The sequence below is a fragment of the Lampetra fluviatilis genome, chromosome 5 (assembly GCF_964198595.1).
Source record: "Lampetra fluviatilis chromosome 5, kcLamFluv1.1, whole genome shotgun sequence".
Lineage (NCBI taxonomy): Eukaryota > Metazoa > Chordata > Hyperoartia > Petromyzontiformes > Petromyzontidae > Lampetra > Lampetra fluviatilis.
In genome coordinates this window covers 6,030,592-6,053,811 of record NC_136279.1, presented here as the reverse complement: position 1 = coordinate 6,053,811, position 23,220 = coordinate 6,030,592, and the positions used below count along the sequence as shown (strand labels likewise).

Genomic DNA, 23,220 nt, shown 5'->3' with positions numbered 1-23,220 from the left:
CGTTGTTTGTCGAATACCTTGGACACTCACGGTGGACGACAGTGGGGTTTTCAAGGGTCAGGGAAGGTCACGGTGGTGCGTTGTAAACGTTCTGCGACAAGACGTAGGCTCTGGAGAACTCGGACGACCACGCCATCGACCGGCAGATCGGGGCTTGAAACTCATGGCGTCATGGTTCAAATGTCATTATTTACTCACAACTTACTCAATTGGGAAAATCCACGTCGTTACGTCGCCCTCTACTCGGCAGATTAATGCACGCTTGCAGGCCGGTGCCACCAGCAGGGGTCCCCTTGGATAGGCTGCAACAGGACGTTGGAATGGTTGAAATGATCAGATGTGCTTTTGAGTTGCTGCAGCATGTAAGCAGCAATGGCCCTATATACGTGCAATTCCTTGCAAGCGGTTTTTGCTCAACTTCGATTGACCAAAATCTAGAACAATTAAAATAAATCCCCTGCATCTGGACAGACCATCACCGAGTTCTCCGTGAATGAGGATTTACGTGGCGGGGCCTTGGATGTCATCAGGATATCTAACACGGGAACCGAGGCAAAACTCTCCCCATGCTCAGCTGCAATTGCATATGTTGCCTCTCATTTAACATTATTGGCTCCTTCCCCTGGCTCGCCACACTCATGTTGAAGAAGGGAAGTCTCCTGGTCCATGCAACGGACAGACGGAAGTTCGACCGGGAGAGACCTCACCCTCGTAACAAAAGGCTTCGGCGTTTTTTTTTTGCTCCAGTTTCTTCGGTTCCATTACGAGTTCATAGGCCAGCATAAATGCATTGCGACGTGAATTATCACTATTATTAGATTTCAGCCCAGTAATTGACTCCGCTTTTAGTGACCACCGGTTCATTATCATCACATCATCTCCTTTTCTCTCACCCGGCCATCATCTTCCAGGCGCATTTGACTGAGTGTTTACACAATGTGAACCATTCATTTGCCACAATGCAGAAAGTGCCTTCATTCACAACTAGATTAAACCCCACTGGTAACAGAAAGTAACCAACACAAGGATATTGGGATGACATGTACATGTACCAGTGCACGTGTACAGTCCTTATGTCAATCCACTGCTAGATGAGGACCTTCCCATGCCGTGCGGGTCACGGGGGTGCAATTGACCGTACTTCACCACGCTGGTCAGCGCGGGGATGGTAAAGGCTCCGAGCGTCGAGCTGGGAGCGTTGACTAACGGTACAACATTGGATTTCGGGCTGCCTGGTGATGATAACCAAAATTTATGTGATCAGGTCCAGCAGCAGAAGAGGAAATGAGAGAAAAATGGGAGAATCGAGAATCCAGCCGTGATTTGTCGGCGAAGATTCGGCTCGGACGCGGCTTTTTTCTTCGGGGGTTATTTGCGTGCCTTGCTGGGGCCGATCGTGGGGCTACATCGTCCTATAATGTTGGTTTTCTGACATTGCTAACAACCAACCGAGCCCGTGTTCTCCTTCATTTGCCGCATCAGCAGCACAGTGCACCATCTATGGTCCTCACAATCGCCTTTTTGACTCGGAGGCACGGGGCAGAACAAGCCGGCTAGTGTACGTGTTTATTCCGTAAACTTCCCCGAGCATTAAGATTCCAAATCCTTCACAAAAACCACATGGCCCTACCCAGCTCGGACTTAGAGGAAACAGCAAGAACACTCAGCCTGAAGTTGCCCAAAACCTTTCCACACCACATGATAAATCAACGATGGGATGATTCACACCGCACACAACCACCACGAGTGATTTAATTAATTGTCATAATTCACGGTCATGGTTCATTTCAATAATCAATTTCTTAATTTGTTTTACATTGTGGTGAATGTGGCGGTCCCCGACACAAACCCATGACGTACAATGACCGTCCCCCCCCCACCGCCCCCATGATCCGCAAGGCATGGGAAGGCAATACCTCACCACGCAGGTCAATGCAAGTCGTCGTAGGTGGACAGCACAGATGCAGTAGCACAAAAGCGCTGTGAGAGGGTAGGCGAAATGATTGCAGGGAAAGCGTGCGCCCAATCTGGTCAACGTTAGCTCCTCTCGCTCCGAAGCGTCGCTGTGCAGCGGCACGTGCTGGAAAAGTAAAGCACTTCAGCTGGGAGACACCCAATGGAAGGGCGACTTCTCAGTTCAGCACAAACCACTATTTGGGCTGCACGCATTTTGAGCCGCACCTCCGATGAGCACAGTTGGCTACGTACGGCGTGAAAGACGTTCAAAGTAACGCTCAAATACATATACGCAGTCCTGCTATATACGGTGCATGCACAAAAAAATCGATCTCATTCAAAAGCCGCATTACCGCTTATCATACAAGTAGCAATGTTCTCGCACGACAGAACACATTTTTGTTTGGGAGCGTCGCAGCGTTAACCTTGGGGGACTTCCAAAGACGGCAAGGCAGATTTGAAAACACGTTGACCCGACCAGTTGGCAGCGGTGCTCGCAGCCGAGTCCGAACACGTGAGAGGCGAGGCCCGAAAGCGTAACACACGTCGCCTATTTCTGTTCACCGTGACATGCGCTGATTGATTGGGTTCTTTTAACAACGCGGGGCGGGAGTGGCTCGCATGGCGCACAGCAATAGAGATAACAACAAGCAAATTGTACAGGGGGCAAGAGCCGGTTCTAAATACGGTACTTTTATAATCGGCATTGCGCAAGTCGTCCTCCTATCACCAACCGCGGAAATGTGGAATTTGCGCCGCTTGCTCAGGGCTACCAACAGAATTTAAGATCTCCCCGACTCTCGCTGAAGCATGGCGATAACTTGACTTTGTACCTTCACGTGCACGTAGCATCGCAACTCGAATCGGACAATCAACTGGATGGAGCGGAACACTAAACCGAGGGCAACGCGCACGCGGCGCGGTGCGCCGACCGCCGCGTCGCTACCTCGCCGGCGTTGTCCATGGAAGCACGCCGAATTCGGAACATTTGCTTGCATCGTGTTATTGTAACATCAAACGGTCCCGGGTGCAATTTTTTTTCTTTTCGGGCAATATGAGGTCACGACGCGCGTGTGGGGCACTGAACGACTGTTGACGTGCGCCACGGCCAGCGTCAACCCCAGCACGAGGAAGCAATAAAGGAGGTCTCGCACACACGCGCGATTTCTGCACGTTTTTACGCAACGTGACGCCATTCACCGAGCCGCATCAAGGGCATTGTCAATACGGCGCCGCCAGCGGCAGCGGCACACACGTGCTCGGCTTTAAAACCAAAACGCAAAAACAACGGTGACTTTACGCGGGTGAAGCGGCGGTGGAGTTGGGGGCGGCTCGGCCACGTGAAGCCACTGAGCCACAAATCAGTGGGGGGGGGGAGGTAGTGGGGGAGAGGTGAAGCAATTGATGGTTGTGCTCAGGGGGGTGGGGGGCTTCATTTCAGCTGGGTCTGTCCGAGTCGGCGACACAGAAAGTACACACACACACCGCATCCAATATACTTGTCGCGATGGCCGTGGCTACCAGTCACGTGCATTGCTCCTGTCTGCCAGTGACCCCGACAATATTCAGCGTGAAGCTAAGCCCTGGGCTATATTGTACTGATGAGTCCTTACAAATAATACGGCCACAATTTTGACTCGTCTGGGTTGGTGGTCCACAATTAGGCTGTGTGGGGCGGTGTCACGCTGACGCCCATGGGTATGATGGGAGGACTGATCCTCTTGACACAATCTGACCTTTTGCTGTCGAGAAATCCCCGATTGCGAGTATCATCGTTATTTTTTTAATCCTTCCTCTTGTGTTTCTAGCACGTGTTTCTCAATTACCGAAAGTGTACTAATTGTTTAAATCTTGCATTGTCAATGTGAGAGTGGCGTTCAATTCCGAAATTAGTATTTCACAATGCGTGCGATACTCAACAGCCGAAGTGATACAAAAAACCTTTTTGGCCGTAATTATAAAACATGGAATCCTGTGCCATATTTCTCTTCCATTTTTAGTTTTTTGTAAATCCTGCCCCCAAACAAGTAAAAATGCATCGGCCCTATATCGACAAACATCGATGTTTATGAACGCTACCCTGTAGATGCTTTGGAAAGTTTCTTTTTTGAGAAAAAAAAAACTACGTGGCCGTGTCTCTCTCTCTCTCCACGAGCTCTCTCACCCCACGACTCCCAAAACACCCAGCATGCTGCTCCGCTCTCCCGACCACCACACAAGCATCCACGCAAAGACCCCTTCTGCCAGACGACCGCCCCACGGCAACTTTTTTTTTAAACAAACAAAAGGAGGAAATGCCACTGGAAGAGAAATTTTTGCACAGTTTAAGCCAAAAATAGACAACACTCCGTGCATCAAAATAGTCCACTGTACAGCTCGAAGGCTTGTCCAATTTCTAGGAAACGTGTTTTTATTGAAACGTCTACAACAAGCGATCGAGTTGCTCCGGCAAAGTGCAGTCTGTCTCTCTCCCTCCTCTCTCAAAAGGGCAGAGCAAAATGTATCTCAATAAGTGGGCCAAGCGCCTCCTTGTAGCAGGCACGTCTGGCGGCAAAAACACCGCCAAGATGACAAGACGGGGAAGTATACTCTTTGTTTTTTTCGGTAAAGTCACGTAGGTAAAAAAAGAAAATAAATTAAATCACGACGTTTCGGAGGCAACACAAGCTTCCGTCTTCAGGTGGAACCATCATAGCAAAATTACTGTATCAAGTGATACAGTATGAGTATGGACCTTGCAGTCACGAAAACTTCAAATCTGGAAGACGGGGAAGGTTTCGAGCACTGTCCGGAGAAACAGCTCGGTGCAAAGCGCCAACACACACACTTCCAAAGAGACCAACCGCGCAACTTCTTTTGTTGAAGTCCCGTGTCATAATTTCCCGATGAATGCTCCATCCATGCACATCCTGGCGGTATCGCTTAAATCCACACTGCGTCAACCAAATCATTGCACTGGATGAGGAACCTTTCCATTCATTTCTGACGATCATTAAGAGAAAATAAAAACTGTTGCTTTTCACAATGCCATACGAAAGAAAGAAAGATTCTCCATTATGCAGATCCCCATTAGAGCACCCATTCACTTCAAAGGCCCCTTTATCATCACATCGGTGCTTCAATTCCTGCGCGTTCATTGTGCCCACCGCACAATGCAGTCTCTTGTAACGCAGAAACGAATCTCATCCAAGCACGCACAAAATCAACCTCGTCCACTCCTTAAGCCCCAGCCAGTTGCCGGACTGAGAAGATTAACACTTCGTTCAAAACTAGGCCCACATTAGGCAAAAAAACAACTGCAGAAAGGTTGTCCAACTATGCAATCTAATCACGCCGAATAAGTACACGGACACCCCTTGACCAGCACGGTGAAGTTTGGTCAAATTGTCAAATAGTCTCCACGAACTCCACTGCTGGGTGTGGGGTGGGGGCCTTCATCCAGCAGCGGATTTGGCCGATGGGCTGTACATTATTATTATTTTCTAGACACAGGCATATCAAAAGACAGATGCAAAGTGTACGTATTCATTTAAAAAAATTTATATTTAAGCAATGCCATTGTGTATTCATTAAAACATCGCTTTTTTGCCGGTTAGCAAAGTAGCTGGATCAAAAGCTGTCAATCACCGTGACGATGATTGACGCTTGCCTCTGAGTTCATTCAACCGTGAGAATACTTACTGACGAATTTTCACGACGAGTGTGCATCAAATGCCTTTGAATCGTGAACTTACATCGGTACAGGTCAGAAATGTGAGCAGTGTACTATTCATGTTATTATGTTAAATGCAAACGCATGTTATGAATACGCATTAATGACTAGGTACGTTTATAACCGTGGGGGTTTATTCAACCATACTTCATCATTCTGGTCAGTGCAGGTTTGTTAAGTGGTGGGGGGTAAGAGGATACACCATGATGCTAGCAGTCGACGGGAATCAAACTCAGCTGGGTGCTAACTACTGCGCCAACCATGTGTCCATACAGTATCACTAATTGGCTTTAATGATACTACCCAAAGCCCTCTTGTGGCTAAGCAGACCTCGACATTGGCATTTAGCTCCTGAACAAATTGCCGTGCGCAGGAATAGAACAAAAACTGGCTTCAAAACAAAGCCGACAGCAGTCTCCCCACGCGAGTTGTGCGTACATCACGAGACCTCACGGATCTCGGCAAGGAGCATAATCCATCACGCAAACTCCAGTCATCCTCGCAAGCAGCGGCTTTTTCCTAAACATCAAACAAAGACGGTCAGCGCATCACACGCTTTCAGAGGCGCTTCTGTGGCTGTCTGGAACGCTCTTCTTTCCGATATCATGAAGCCACTGGAGCCATGCACTTTTAAATCTTCTAGATGGAAAACTCATTTCTTTAGAACTGCTTTGTGCGTTTCGTTTGTTGTCCTTCCCCCGCACCTTGGATCAGCACGCTTGGCTACGTACGGAGTGTAAGATCTGCACCATACATACCGACACCGATTTTCTGGGGCCCACGGCTTTGGCCCGGATCCAGTTTGACCATCGCACTTGCTATGAGCCGTGGTCGAGAATTGAACGTGCAGTCGTTGGGCTCGCAGCACGGATGCGAGCTAACCACACTCTCCTTGGCCCCCTGGTGCTTAATTAACTGAAAGTGGGATCGGAACCAATGCTGCTCGAGTTTTATTCCTTCACTTGTAAAAAAAGGAAGAGGGTAAAAAAAGTGACGCGGAAATTATTTCCGGAAGTTTTTTTTGTTTGCTTAATTTTATCAGTAAGTACCGAGTACAGGTGGATAATCACATCGCAGGATCGTGCATTCATCCAGCAGCGGATTGACCACGGCTAAAGATAACGAAACACTTTGATCACGATGGCATTACGAATTATGAGATTGTTAAGAAGAAAGGGATCACATTGCTTAATAATAATAATCATACATTCTAAAGACTGTCCCCTCTTGGCATTGATCGTGGCATTATAAAGCAAGATAAATGGGAAATATTAAAAACTCCTAGAGCGCTATTAAACGTGCGCAGTGTCCTGCCACACCACATAGAGCGAACGTTTACAAACTTCGTGCCAATGTAACCAATTAAAATTATGTTCAGTCTAGTGGTCACAAAAACATTGGAAGGCCAATTATTGTGGTGCATTCATTCGGAAAGGTGCGTATGTTGTTCTTATGCAAATGCAGGTAATACTGCTCTCTAGCGAAATCTGTTTGGCAGATGGCTAATTCTTAATGGTGGTGCTTTTTATATTTACACCGAAAGGTTTTCTCAACGTGATTAATCAGATGACGATTAGCCAGCAACGTGTCTGCGAGATAATGTGCAAGGAAAGCCTGCGATTCATGTGACATCTGCAACTCTGTCCACAATAATGTATATTAATCCATGGAGTTCATGGTTTCCATCATCATCATCATCATGATCAGCCATCATCAATCTACTGCTGGATGACGGCTACGCCAAGCCGTCGCAACCTCTCGGAGGAATAAATCGAGCATCTGCACGAGCCGATTTCATCATTCCATCTCTGCAGTTGATGTACTCTTGCACGTGGACATGTTGTCGTGATGTGCAAATAACACAATTTGTCCGTGCATTTAAAATGTAAAAATGGATTGGAAGTTAGTATAAGTGCCGTTACTAGTAACATTCTTTCGTAGCAATGCAGAGTGGACTTTCTTTGTGCTTCACAACATCACGTTTACAAATCGCACACTCGCAAGCCGACACGCATATGTGTATTTTAAAATAAACAAGACATTTAATGCCATGTCATTATATGGTAATGTAACGGTTTGCATTATGATAACTAAAGCCGTATCTATCTTCGCATTCATTAAATTGCACGTACAGAATAATGTCGTCTACAGCTCGAGCAGAAACAAAGAGAAGAACTGTCTGAGAATGAGGAGGGCGAGGTGGTCGAGGAATGCGCACTCGTGAACTATTGCTGCTACCTTACGACTGCTCACACACTACAGGGAGCGGTTTTTGGTTTCAGTCTGCGTTCACAGGAAGGAGACACCAGGTACTCTGGATACAGGAGCTCTCACGTACAAACAGTCGCCGGAAGTGCCGACTGTTAGAATTATACTGCGTAGGTTTTTCGCGGTTGTGCTGCGTCGCTCTCCGATGCGTTTCTCGCGTTGTTCGGGACGGATGTCCGACATTTCGGTCCACGTGCCGGGAGCGTTTTCGGGAACAGACTTCTATCCACCCGTCCAGGGCTTGCTGAAGCGAGAAGACCGTTGTGCTGCGCTGTCAATGCAGGTTTCTTTATCCTTTATCCGTGAGTTTGCGAGCCTTTGCTGACGACGAGCTGCCCAACCGAAGTTCGAAGGTTACCGAGATTAAGGTTTACTCGGAATGGAGTTGCTTGTGGAGTGGTGACGCCAACGAAGACCCTCAAGAATGTCTGAATATCAGTGTACTTTGCGCAGCAATTAAATCATTTTCATTGCAATGCCATAAAAAAAAAACACACACACAATACCAGCATTGCAAAACAATGACATGAATGGATAATGATCAAAGGCTGAAATCGAGATTCTGGGCGACACTGTATGTCTGCACCTCGCCAGACTTGCGCGTTCGACATCGGATTGAGGTTATTAAGAGCTTGGGCTTATTTCAACGTAACGCTTGCGCAGGATCGCCCGAGCTGGGTCAAGCAACCAGTGAAGGAACCGCGATTCTGCACAGGCAGTGGCGAAAGGTCACGTGCAGCCTGGACAAAACTCGACCGTGCACGCTGAAGGCCCCGCGAACAAAAGGTGTCAAGCCACGACCGGTATATTTGCCGTAAATGAAAACGTCTAAAATAATTCGACGATGCACAAAATTCACAACGGCAACCGAGAGCAACACGGGCTAACAGGAAATTAAACAAAAACGTCAAAATAACCCTTCACAGCAACCCATCCCACAAGTCATCAAATCCAGATATACCCCTCCCCCAGCAAACAGCCCTCTTGCCTAGTAATGCGAGACTGTGTACAGCATCGAGACACATGTGCCCCCCCCACCCGTACTCACTCACACATGGCCTCTTCCCATGGGACGCTGGGAGTAGGGGGTGGGGTGCACAGAGTCCCGTCTGGAACTGTGCTGCACACTGTGTGGGCTGCCAACCCCCAAGCTGAAATGCCTCGAGTCCATGACTACTCAGAACCGGACTGGAACCAGCAGGCTGGCCAAATCTGCACCTTAGAGAGTTCTAATCCTCCGGCCTTCTCCTCGTGGCCATCATTCATTCATCTCGCATGTGTTCAACCCACTTAATTTCGATGTGAAGTCGCATTTTGACACTGATATGTGTAGCCCTTGGTTACCCCACTGTTGGATGAAGGCCTCCCTACTTTGTGTCGTTACGGGGATTTGTTGGGAGCGTAAGTTTGTGCAACTATGCTGAAGTTGGGATGGGCCCGGAACAGCCTCCATATCCCACTGACCACCGATGTTAGACTTGTCCAGGAATCAAACTCAGGTCAGCAGGTTCATAACAATATGCTAACCACTCCGCCACCACGACAGTATACCGATGCACGTCACGTAGCATAGTGTCTCCTGTGGATGACTTGGACATGCTGAGGATCTGTCAAGTTTCCCACAAAGCCAAGCACTTCCTGCCCATGCAGTGTGTTACTTTGTAAAGTTTTCTAATATAGCGAAATACTAAATAAAATATCTGAAAGGGATGGTAATCTATGGGGAAAAAAACAGCCGCCAACATCACACAACCTGGAAGTGATCAGTGCACTTCTTGCATGTTGTACAACACTGGATATAACCCGTAGCACGAAGCTACAGGAACGTGGAGCAGTTTTGTAGCTTTGAATGTCCATAATACAGGATTTTTGGGTTAGATCGCGTAAATATATAACTGTGTCGTCAAACCCGCCAGCAGCCGACACAGCTAATTAGTAAGATTTGTCATGTAAACAGAACATGCCAATTCGTTATTAGCACAACACACCGGTGTGTTGGAGAGCAAAGCCACAACATTTACAAACTGAGTACGACGTTTCACCCAGTAGTTACAACTAGCTTCATCAGGCGACAGTCAGATTTGTGGAAAAATCCTCCTGTTTTGTTCCTTACATATATAAATATACATTTATAAATATACATTTATATATTTACGGCGATCTAACCCCAAAAAACTATATTTTGGATAATTTTGGTCGCGAAAGCCTACGTGTTAAACTGAGCTGTGAATGTATTCCATGTGACCAGGTCTCAAGCACTGGTACGGGATGGACGCTTTCAAGGCCGATACATCCAATTAGGAATGAATCTTGCCTCTCAGTGGCCACGGCAGGTCACAGCCAGTGGACTGCAGCAACATCTTGCAACACTTGATGTGCCCACAGCTAACCTGTGTTGTCAACTCATTGTCAACATAACATGTGCAGCAGCCTCTGTGTTAATCCATTGCCAGATGAGGGCTTCTCTACACCGCGTGCTTTGTGGGGATTATCTGCACAGACTTCGCCACGCTGGTCAGTGCGGGTTGGTGAAGGCAGGGAGTATAAAGATACGGATGAAGAGTGCGGTACAACAATTGATTTTGGTGCACTGCCCTCTGCTGACCACCTTGCAGCACACCCCTGCAGAAGCCTATAACGGCCTGGCATACATAATGCTAACCCATCCAATTAGTATCCAGACTCCATTCTGCTTAGCTTCCGAGACCTAAAAAGAATGGGGGTGCATTCCAAGTGATTTGGCCAAACCCATATCACGAGCAAGTGCAAAACAAGTTGGGGCATTGTAGCCGAATCTGAAAACTTGTTTTGATCAACGGGTGGTCTTGCAACCTGGTCTCTTGAACTTAAGTTTCACATCTCCAGTACTTGAATGCAGAAAATACATACCGTGTATATATGTGTAGTGACATAGATTGGGTCACTATGGCACGTAGCGCTGGTTACTGGTAGAGAGCGGGATCGAGGGTGTGGTAGCCCGGTCTAGCAGCAGGGCAGGTGAAGAGTGCCACTGGAGTGCGTAGCGCGGGTTGCTGGCAGAGAGGGGGCATTTGAGGATAAAGCAGCCCGTCTGCCAGTAGGGCACGTGATAGGCCCGGGTAACGGATGTAGGGTAAAGGTGACAGAGGGGACACGTGGGGCAGAGCCCAGAACCTTCTGGTAGGTTCCAGAAGGGGGCGTGGCCGAGGGCGGAGCCAGGCCACGCTGGGGAGGATAAAAGGGAGGCCCCGACGCTGGGTCGGGGCTGCTGCGGTTTGGGAATGGAGCCCGTCGCCTACGAAGTCTTCGTCCTCCTCGTCGGTGTTGGGTCAGGCAGTGTGCCGGCTGTCCTGGCCCGTAAGTAGTTATCCCCTATACTATGGAAAGTGTAGAAAAAACGTGTATGCCTCCTACTATTAGTGTATCCGAAGTGACTCACTACATATGAACACATTGCAGCTCTGAATGCACCACACTCAGATTAGGTGTTCAATATGAAAATAAACGTATTGTTTCATAAGCCTAACAAATTCTACATTATGGGAATGCTTGCTGAATTATAATATGCTGCATTAACTGCAGTCCCGGAACAGATCGACTTCTAACTTCTTTCAACGGGCATTTGTATTCCCAGATGTGGATTTCCAACCACTATGCTGCACCGTGTACATCTTTAACGTGTAGGTCTTGAGATTTTCCAAAACAGTTGACGCATTTCTTCAGTTGTTTAGCCTGAAAAGCCAGAGGCTCCTACAATAAGACTTTTGTGGGGCTTTTTTTGTGTGTGACTCGCGACACATCTGCTCCCAAGTCCCATTGTGACTGTGTGATGAAGCAATCAGCCAGAAGCACATTTACTCCTCCAGGCCCGGGTCACGTGGTATTAAAACCTGCCTGGGGCACGGCGAGGTTCATTTGCATAGACGCGAATTTCAGGGAGGTTTCTTCCCAACAATGCTAACCAGCACCATGTGCCGAGTCCACCGAGTCAGCCATGTGCACAACATTCCTAGAAAAAAAAGACACACACACACGTGTCTCTAGCGTACAGCCCACTTTTTTTGCCGAGCCGTGGCTAGACGAGGCCCTCCCCACGCAGTGCGGATCGTGGGGGGTTCATTCGACCGTACTTCACCGTGCTGGGTCAGTGGGGGGCTGGTGAAGGCGGCGAGCGTAGACTTGGGAGCACTGAATCAAAGGAACAGCAGTGGATTGTGCTGCCTGGTGATGAGAATCCTCATTTCATGCAGGACACTGTGGTCGGGCCTTCCAGATCCAGGGGATCGATTACAGGATCTTGAATCGTTGGTGCATAATGGGATTGAATCTCGGAAGATGCACGGTGAATTGAAGTTGAGAAAAGACACTTGCAAGGATTTCCATGTGAAGGGCATTTTTTTTTTCAAACGCATCAAACACTCAAAAGGCCGTGTCGGGCAATGCGGGTTTGGCAAAGGCAGGAAGAAGCATAATTGTTATCGTATAGTATAGTACAACAATGGATTTAGCTGCACTGGCCCCACTGACAATGTGGCCCTGCGCGAGCCTATAACACCTGTTGTTTTTTTAACGTATGGTGGGGTTACTCATCAAAGCACTATATCCAGGTTCACCTCTGCTTAGCTGCCGAGATCTAAGGAGATCTAGCGTATTTGGTCATGGGCCTAATTAGAATAATACACAACATATGCGATTTAAAATACAACACAGACAGAAGGTAATCATTAAGGGTGTAACTAGGGGTGTAACGATGGATCGATGAGTATAGATCCTTAAGAGCTTCATAGCTCATCGGATTTCTGCAGGATAAATATTCTGATTCTAAACATCATCAGTGGCGAGTGATATCTGCACAAGACCTGGGTCTCCCCCCCCCCCATCACCGCCCTGGTAAAGTATGGTAATACAATCCCGATCATGGACACTGCCATAAGGAAACATTCATCCAGCAGTGCATTGATAAAGAGACGTATATTATTATTGTAAGTTGTGTATAATGGGTTCACATGATCCCTGCAGCTGCTAGAGGCCGATACAGTCTCCATTTTAAAATATAATTCTTGAATTTAACTGTGACCCCCGAATTTGGATAATTAATTTGACTGCCAGTGGATTTAATCATTACACCTCTACGTCAACATCCTCTCCTCTCGGTTAGATTAAATGTAGCAAATCGACTTTATAACAATCAATTAATGCTTTGGCATTGTGATACGCGTAGAATATCTTGGGCGGTTGCATGGCTTACATGAACCAATTACATACGACGACGCGAAAATTAAATACGTGGACTGTATAATCACACAATTCGATGCATATGCACCATGCGTGCAAGTATCAGCTTTTACTTAAGGAATCAATGCATGGTGATATGCCTAATAATTAGAAAACATTTTAATTGTAGTTAAGCCCCAATTGCAATTAGGATCTATAAATCATCTGAATGGAACCCGCACCTCAATACACTGCATGGAACAGTGCAGAACATGGGCATCGTGGGGAAAGAAGGCATATTTATTAATTTAATTTAAGAGTGAAAGTGACAGTCAGTCATAAGCAGAGCAAGGAGGAAGGTCTTGAGCCTGCACATATACAGGGGCAGGGCTAGACTGCATGACTGGCTGGAGGAAATGGCGAATGGGTGACCAAAAGACTCCAGGTTGATTGCAGTCTTTTTGACAGAAGGCGTACGCAACATGGTACATGCATGTGTTCCACTGGGTACACAGACTGGCATGTCAATACTAATGGGCAAAAAATTGCATCGTGCCTGCCGCACAAGGCAGGGCAATAACGGAACGCTTAACAGCGTTGCGTATCCCCGTATCACACGGCTAATGAGATGGAATTGACGCAGCCGTCAGGGATATTTTATTCCCTGTAAACTCTGCTACAAGAGCGGCGCATTCGCGAATCAAATTGCAAAACGGAATTACTTCTGTGGAAAATTACAAGTGTTCTCACGAACTGAACTCCACTGTGCGTATTGTATGAACTGGAATGATATGCTATACATTGATAAAAATAAAAACTCGGTGGTTAAGCAAACAAAGGACCATTACACATCGTCCGTTTTTTCATTTTACTTGCAACTATCGAGATGTTTGATATCAGTTATCATAAAGGTATACACAGTGAGAGAAAAAAAAGCCAGTGCCTAAACAACTATTCGTTTTTTCGTCAAATTCGATTTAATTATTCAACACACCGCTGAATAAGCCGCGTAAAAATCGCAACGTTAAAATACTTTACTTCCAAACAAGCATTATATTTGGATCGCCTGTCACATATTTTAAAGCAATTAACGATTTACTTTATTGGCAGGGCTGTTAAAGTCATGAATTAAAAATCAAGGAGGAATCTAGTAAAAGACGATGTGGCTCATGGGATGAGTAACAAAAAAAAATCTACATTTGTATGTGGAGGGGTACTGTATTTGTCTGCTTATTTGTTTCATTCAAGACAACGTTGAAGTCTATTCTGGAGACCCAGGATAATACACGACGATAGTGAAAAGGCGAGATGTTCACTACCTCGCCTGGGGTTCGATCCCGACCCCAACTCCTGTATATATATGGAGTTTGCACGTCTCTCTCTCTGTCTCTCCCCGTGGTCAGCGTGGATTTTTCTCCGGGTCCTCCGGTTTATCCCTCCACATTTAGCATCAACGTCATACGTTTCCAGTATTTGGCTGCTGCTAGACATTTCCACGCGATAAGCCACTTTCTCGTTGAGCTATCATTTGTGGCCAGGTCGCTTCTGAAACAGAGCTATCATAGCTGAGTGGGCCTTACCACCTGGTAAATTTCTATATATATAAAACAAAGTTTCAATACGTACGTTCGGCAGTTGTAGATGGCTGATCATGCTGCGTCAGTGTCGTGTGCAAGTTGTTGGCCAACTTCAAGCGCAAGTAAAGGTCGCAGAGCTTTACAGGTAAGGTGAGTGGGGACGACACCTGCACATTTGCCGCACAATATATAATGATCGGTACCTGGGTGTGCAAATGTACGCGATAACATCATAACAATAATAATAACCGCACAAAAGTGTTTGTTGCTTAAGTGCTAATGAGGTGCAAATCCCAGAGAGGGCCCATGGCGCATGACTGTTGCCGGCTTCGTGCACAGATGTGTTTAAAAAAAAAACACCGTACTGCTTGCAGAGAAACAATGCACGAACATCCGAGTGGCAAAGCCACAATTACCACCATCAGCATCAGACGCAGCTGCTTTGGGCAAGATCGAGCGCCGTCTAGCGAACGGCTGGTGCTCATGCACACACACAAACAATACACACGCACGCACACACGTGTCGATTACATAATTAGTAACCTGGCTGCTTGTGCATTAGAGAGCGTGAGGGGGCCACTTGGGTTGACACATCACCTGGTGCTTTGTGGCCGCCCCTTCTGCCGCTGCTGATGCCGCTGCAACAAATTCACCCGGGCGCTTCTTGTGAGCAAAGCATTTCGTTTTTTTTTGGCTTGTGTTGGGCATTCCCAGAACCTTCCAGAGCCACAGATTCGAAAAGAAACCAGATTCACCAGCGCTGGCCTCTCTCTCTCCTCCCCCGTAACCCTCCAATCGCTTTACAGGACTGCACTGACATCGTCCATTAAAAAAAGGGGGGCAAAGTGGGGGTTGCATGCACCTACATTTCCACCACGTCGTGTCTTATGTGCAAAAATGACACCAAATTGAAGCACACGTGTTTGCGTGCACAGTCCGTTCCCCCGTGACCTCCTCTGGTTTTTTTTTGAGAATTGTTTTCCTTACAATTCTCTCCAGGTCCTCTTTGACAGGGCACATGTCTACTAATGTTGTCAGTGAAATGGCATGCGTTATATCGAGAGAGACAGTGCTGTCTGCTAGCTCAGTGTTCCCAATTTCAATCACATTCCTTCTCCATTTGTTATCCACCCTTCCTCGTATTTCTCCATTGCCTCCCATCGTCGGTTTCTCAAGTTCCTATAACCTTGGTCAATACAACCACAAAAAAATGGGTCAATGTTTTACCTGCCATAATAACTCATGCTCTCTGTTCACGGCTGCTTTGCATCAGCCTTTGGGCCCTGTGCTTAGAAAATACCATTTCAAAATATGTTGTTTACATGCAATTAAGATATATCTCGATTGGCCCAAAGCCAGCAAATAAAAACCCTGCAATCCCGTTGCGTATGCCGTATATCACATGCTACAGACCTTTGTTAATACACTGCTGGATGAAGGCTTCCCCGCACCGCATGTTAGTGATGGGGGTTGTTTTGACCCTACTTTACCAAGCGTGTCCGTGTGGGTTCGTGAAGTGGAGGAAATCCCAGGATTGGTTCAGATATCGCTCACCGCCGATGTTAACCGTGGTCGGGAACCAAACTCGGGTCACGGGGTTCACTTCACAGAGTGTTAACCATTACGCCAACCCCAGCATCATCATCAGCCACAGTCTATTCACTGCTGGATGAAGCCCCCCCCACCCCCCAAGCAATCGCCATCCCCCACGGTCCAGTGTTGCTACCACCATCCATCTCACCCCTGTACACAAACCGATCTCATCGCTCCATCTCCGCAGTAGTCGTCCTCTTGGCTCAAGCCCAACACTGATTTTCTTACCGAGTGTACTGCTTGTTTTATAACACAGAAGACAGCACTGTCTTCCCCCACACAAGCGGTAGGTACACCGATTGGCCCTGGCCACAGCCCCCATGCCACAGATCCGTTTGGCTGTCACAGCGACTGTGGGCCTCGGCACCAAACGGTAGCAGCGGCATTAGCATCAATTAGCAATCCATCAATGAGAGGCCGTGGCAGTGTGACTCGCGGTGCATTCACACTGCGGGGCGTGTGGAGTCGGTTGTGCTCACCCTAACGGGGCCCCACGATTCCCATCCACCCCTAACCAAAGCCAATACCTTTCGAGTAACACTTTGCAGCTCACAGTTGGATTCTTGTTTTTTTTTGCTCCAAGGAAAGCCCTTCCTGGCACTCGCCACACAACCCCCAAATACTGTAGCCACCCACCCAGCAATGAACCATCAAGAGTTTAAAAGACACGCGTTTAGCCGAATGGGTATTCGAGCCACCGATCCCAGGTAGCAAATACGTGTAACAACATTGACAAGCCCCGTCACAGATATAATCATCTCTAACTGCCCCCACTTCTGGCCCATAAAAAAATCAGAAATCCCATTGCATTTATGTCGCATTGCAAGGCCCCTTTTCAAACCACCGCTGGATTAAGCCTTTCCCACACGCCTCTGAGAGTATTGAGAGTTCATCGTCATCATGACCACAAATTACCACGTTATTTGACCAAAACTTTGCCACGCCGGTCAGCGCGAATAGGTGAAGGTTGGGAAGCAACCAACCCCATAGGTAAACCTCGCAAAAGTTCGGGCGAATACAATGTTTGTGTTGTTGTTGTTACACGACCAGAGTCTCCCTCCTGGATCTAAACGAAGTGTGGCTTGCACAGGAATAAATAATTACCGTACAGTTTTAATAATGACAGCATCAACTAGCCCACGGCAAAGCCGATTAGCTTTTATATATACAAACACACACACACACGTGTACACACGCAGAGCACAGGGGAGGAAAATACAAAGATCCCCCGTATAGTCTTAACAGACTATTGGGACAAGTGCTGTTAGTAAGCACCTATGAAGAGGCCGGCACGGCACACGAGGGGTGGGTGACCAGCACCAGCACGCACGGCCGCATTTGTCTCTCCCCAAGTGGGCGATGTTTATACTGCACACCGCCGCGCCAGGTACTCGTTTGAGGCTGAGCCAACCTAGGGAGGGGGGAGTCCCATGAGCGGGTTTAGTGTAAATCGTGAGCTGGAATCGGAACTCGGGTGGCCGTGGGTTCGTGGCCACCGCTCCCCAGCACCACAAAGACAAAGATCCCCCGTACAGTCTTTAGCAGACAGTCGGGGCAAGTGCTGTTAGCGAGCGCGCACTCCTGCAAGAGCACAATCGTGCGCTAGAGTCTATCAACAGACTCCTCGCACAGGTGAACACGCTCACGCACACACCACGTGCACACGCACTCATACGTGTACACGCTCACACACACCACGTGCACACACACCAACCACGTGCGCACACACACCACGTGCACACACGTACACACACCACGTGCACACCACGTGCACACACACACCACGCGCACACACGGCACGTGCACACCACGTGCACACACACACACACCACGTGCACACACACACACCACGTGCACACACACACACGTGCACACACACACGCGCACACACGGCACGTGCACACGCACACGCGCACACACGGCACGTGCACACGCACACCACGCGCACACACGGCACGTGCACACGCACACCACGTGCACACACACACCACGTGCACACACACACGCGCACACACGGCACGTGCACACCACGTGCACACACGGCACGTGCACACACACACCACGTGCACACGCTCACCACGTGCACACACACACACGTGCACACGCTCACACACACACGTGCACACACACACGTGCACACACACACGTCATGTGCGCACTCCGATGTGACACGTGTACACGCGTCCTTGTAGATACGCGCGGTCCACACCTTCTCGCAAACAATCATCGCGCATTACCACGCACGCTCATGTACACAGCTCTGCTGCACACACGAGGCGTGCACACACGCGGAGTGCACTCTCCTGCACACAGGCATTGACACACACACACAGTCTCTAACACACGTGTACACGCTATTGCAAACAGTGTACACGCTCGTAAATAAACACACGAATACACACACACACGTGCGTGTACACTCTTGCATGCAACCGAAATCTGTGCACCGCGTACTCCTCGCACAGCATTAACCACCACCAACAACAACAACTCCGACAACATCAACAACAACGTCTTCAACACCGCAATCAACGACAACATCGCGGCAAGTTGTGCGGGGCGAGGCTCCGTCTCGCAGCCTCTCCTCCACCTCCTCCATCACCTCCTCCACCACCTCCTCCATCACCTCCTTTAGCACCACCTCCTCCACCACCACCTCCTCCTCCTCCATCACCTCCTTCAGCACCACCACCACCTCCTCCACCACCACCTCCTCCATCACCTCCTCCTTAAGCACCACGATCACCACCTCCTCCACCACCACCTCCTCCATCACCTCCTCCTTAAGCACCACCATCACCACCTCCTCCTCCACCACCACCTCCGCGTCGTCTCACCTACTGTGCAAGACGCTGCCGAGACCGCGACTGCATCAAGACGCCGCCATGTAATGCAGAAGCGCTAGAGCACCAGCCTCGTCTCCTGCTGCTTCTCCTCCTGCTGCTGCCCTTGCTGCTGCTGCTGCTCCCCCTGCTGCTGCTGCTGCTCCCCCTGCTGCCCTTGATGATGCTGCTGCTGCCCCCCCCAACCAACCCCGTGCGTGTTGATGGGGTCCGAGATCGCTCCCACAGTGCAACGCGCTGGAGCATGTGGGTTCCTCCACCCCCCGCCCACCCACACCGCCTCCTCCAGATCAGAGGGTTTTAGTGCAGCAACTGGAACTGCACTTTGCTGCTGCTGCTGCGGTTGTTGTTGTTGTCGCCACAGCGCTGTTTGTGAGATCAGATGATTGTTGACCTGCCCGGCACGTGCTGCTCGCAGGGCCTTTAGAGCCAAGGTCTGCGCAGCGTGAGTCTTACGGGAGTCGCTGCGGCGGCGGCGGCGGATTTCTCTTTTTTTTAAAGCGCCAAGTGCGTCTCTTGAAATTCGAGAGAGAAATAAATAAATGGTTCTCATTGTTATTTTGGTTTTCTATTCCCTCCTGACCATGGAAGTCCATTTTACCATGAGAGTCCAGTTTACCATGGGAGTCGAGTTTACCATGGGAGTCCAGTTCACCACGGGAGTCCAGTTCACCATGGGAGTTCAGTTCATGGGAGTCCAGTTCACCATGGGAGTTCAGTTCACCATGGGAGTCCAGTTCACCACGGGAGTTCAGTTCATGGGAGTTCAGTTTACCATGGGAGTTCAGTTTACCATGGGAGTCCAGTTCACCACGGGAGTCCAGTTTACCATGGGAGTTCAGTTCACCATGGGAGTCCAGTTTACCGTGGGAGTCTAGTTTACCATGGGAGTCCAGTTCACCACGTGAGTCCAGTTTACCATGGGAGTCCAGTTCTCCAGTTCACCACAGTTGTTTACCATGTGAGTCCAGTTCACCATGGGAGTCCAGTTCACCATTGGAGTCCAGTTCACCATGGGAGTCCAGCTTACCATGGGAGTTCAGTTCACCATGGGAGTCCAGTTTACCACGTGAGTCCAGTTCACCATGGGAGTCCAGTTTACCATGGGCAGAGGTCAGCAACCTGCGGGTCCAGAGCCGCATGCGGCTGCATTCAGGACTGTTTCGTGAAGTTATTTACCGAGTATCTCCGTCTCGTATTCCCGTGCATTGCGGTCCTTGAAATTTTGAGTTTTTTGTACCGTATTCGAAAAAACCATGGCTCTTGTTATGTTGCTTGGCGACCCCCTGATTTAGAGGATTTATCTAGAGCAAGCACAGCACGGTAATCTTGGCAGGACCGCGGGGAGTGTGAAGGGGAGGTTTCTTTGCTACATAGCTACATATCAATGCCACCAATACCCATAGCTAGAGCAGCAATGCTGCCACAAGAGGGCTTTTTTTGTTTTAGCCTACGCAGCTACAGGTCTGTTGCTACAACAGGTTTTTTTTTTACCTTCGTAGCTACAGCAGCAGTTGTTGCATTCAGTTGAGGTTTTTTTTTACCTCCATCATAAGAGGATTTACTTTCACTATTGCTTGGCCACAATAAGCGGGTTACATCCACAAGTGTTGCCAACGCAGAGGGTTTACCACCAGTCGGTGTGTTAGCAGAGAGTTTACATTTTAGAGGGATTTCATTTTGCAGGTTTTAATCTCCACCTTAAAGCCAGTTTATGTATTTTCTCGTAAGCTGGCGTGGCTAATCAGAGGTCACTGTTTCTCCTTCTAAAGCATGGATCGGCAGCCAAAACGACAAGCAGGGACATTTTTTTCGAATTCGGTCAAAAAAACCCAGTATTTTATGAGCCGTGAATGCGCGTGAATACGAGACGGACCTTAATAAATAACGCCACAAAGCGGCCGTTAAAGAGCCGAATGTTGCCAACCCCTGCCTGCCCATGGTAAACTGGATTTCCATGGTCACGGGTCGGCAACCAAAATAACAATAGCCATTTGTTTCGAATTTCAAGAGCCGCAATGCAGCTCCGAAGCCGCAGGTTGCTGACCCTTGTTCTAAAGTCATCTATATCGGTCTCGTATTTTTTTAAAAGGTAACCCCCCTGGGCTTCAATCTTAATTTAGGAGCTTTCGTGACTGCAGGAATTATTCTTTGGTTTTTTTTCGGTTAAGTCACGTCTAAAAATAAAATAATAAATTAAAATAACATATTACGACGTTTCGATTGCAACACAAGCAATCATCAGGTATAAAAGAAATAGCAACAAAAATCTAACTAGAAAACTATAGACAGACATACAAGCAGACAGACATCACAACGGCACACAGAGAGAGGACACAAATCGGCACAAAGAGAGGGGTCGTTTCTGTGACGGTCCCTTAAATATAGAGAGGGGGGGCGGGGACGGAGAGAGGGAGGGGGCAGAGAGAATTAGCATATCAATGAGTGTACGGCAACGTACTGCTGTTGCAAGTAAGATGACAATGTGGAACGGGCACGCAAAATTGAAAACGGGCACGCAAAATTGAAAATTAGGAGACAGGCACACGAAAATTAAATAACCTAGCAAAATATCGAAATGTGATGTAATACAACACAGAGAGTCGGTTAACACACAATTAACGCATAGCCTGGTTGATTACGTGTTTCAAAATTTGCTAAGTTAGAATTTTAAGTGTGAAAATTCCAAAGAAAGGACACAGGCAGAGAGAACAAATAGTCAGAAAGAAAAAGGATAAGCTTAAAACTTCCCCGTAGAAGTGGTTCAATCTTAATTTAGGAGCTTTCGTGACTGCAGGAATTATTCTTTGGTTTTTTTCGGTTAAGTCACGTCTAAAAATAAAATAATAAATTAAAATAGCATGGGCTAAACGAACCCCCCTGGGCTTCGTTTAGCCCATGCTTGCTTGTGATGGATGACTTTTGCGATTACCCAGGAAAGTTGCACCGAGCGAGCCTCCACTCTTTTTCAGGAGGGTCCTGCCAAGTTTTTTTTTTGCAGAAGGGACAATGTTGTTACGTATAATCCCAATTTAGTAATTTTGCGGGTAATTTTTTGGCATTTGCCATGTTTTGGGACAATAAAAGTTATGTGCACTGCAAAGGTGATCTGTAATTTGAAATCCAGGGAATGTTCCATTTTACAAGGTGAAGTTGCAGCATTGAAACAACGTTTTCACGCCACTGCTGAAAATAAGTTTATACTTGATTAAATAAACATTCACATTCTTAAGAAATGTTTACACAACCGCCCCAAGCAGGGCCATACTAAATAACAGTTTTCAGACATTTATTCCTACTTTAAAAAATATTAATTTACATCCCAAAGTGGAATTTATGTCTGTGGCAGTACATACAGACCCCACCCACACACTTAGGGTGTTGAATCGTTTTTTTTTGCATCACCGGTAACCACATGAAAAAGGCCAGGTTAACGGCGTTTGTGATTTGAATTTAACTAAGTGTATGCCCTGTATTTAAATTTCAAATATCACATCTACAATCCGAAGTATACTTCCATTTCATGATGAACAATCTATCCTTAATTCAGTGGCGTAGTTAGAATGGGCGCTGGTTGAAAGATTGAAATCTCCCCCCCCCTCTCTTCATAGCGCGGAGTCAATGCCCTTTTTGCACTCGTCCCATCTGCACTCAATAGCCACGCCATTGCCCGAATCGCAGCCCTATTGCTGCATCGTCAAGTAGAAGACGCCTCTCATCTCCTTGTCAAATGGTACGTACTCCCTCTCCTGGTGCCTTACCCACCCTGCAGTCACTAATTTCCATAATAATCTTGAGTTACTTTGCATCCCTGGAAAAAGTATGAAAATCTCGAAGCAAAGGGACCGGTTATTCCCATTGACTGTCACTGTCACCCCCCCATGCTGACGAAATCCTCGCTACTCAGTGAGAAAATACTGCTTACAAATGCCCGTTATAATGATGCTGTCTTGATGTAGCGTGAGCAATAATGAATAAGAGGGTGGGAAGTGATATTTGCAACAGCCGTTGGATCGAGCAGAAGTTATTGATGTTGCTTTGTGGTTATGGTTGCGGAACTTATCATAGAAAGAATATC

At 47.7% G+C, this 23,220-nt stretch overlaps 1 protein-coding gene across 5 annotated transcripts in view; it reads right to left on the bottom strand.

The window, feature by feature from the left end:
* LOC144932467 (nuclear receptor coactivator 3-like) overlaps positions 1-19,523 on the bottom strand; it is a 170,548-nt gene extending 151,025 nt beyond the window's left edge. For 3 of the 5 annotated variants that reach the window (XM_078856557.1, XM_078856559.1, XM_078856558.1), the window contains exon 1: positions 19,141-19,523. In XM_078856557.1, the coding sequence (XP_078712683.1) occupies positions 19,141-19,388 (248 nt within the window). In that variant the 5' untranslated portion in view covers positions 19,389-19,523. Of the gene's footprint in view, positions 1-19,136 lie in introns of all 5 variants that reach the window. The other 2 variants (XM_078856562.1, XM_078856564.1) reach the window with 1 other exon arrangement.
* Between the last annotated feature and the right edge of the window lie 3,697 nt (positions 19,524-23,220).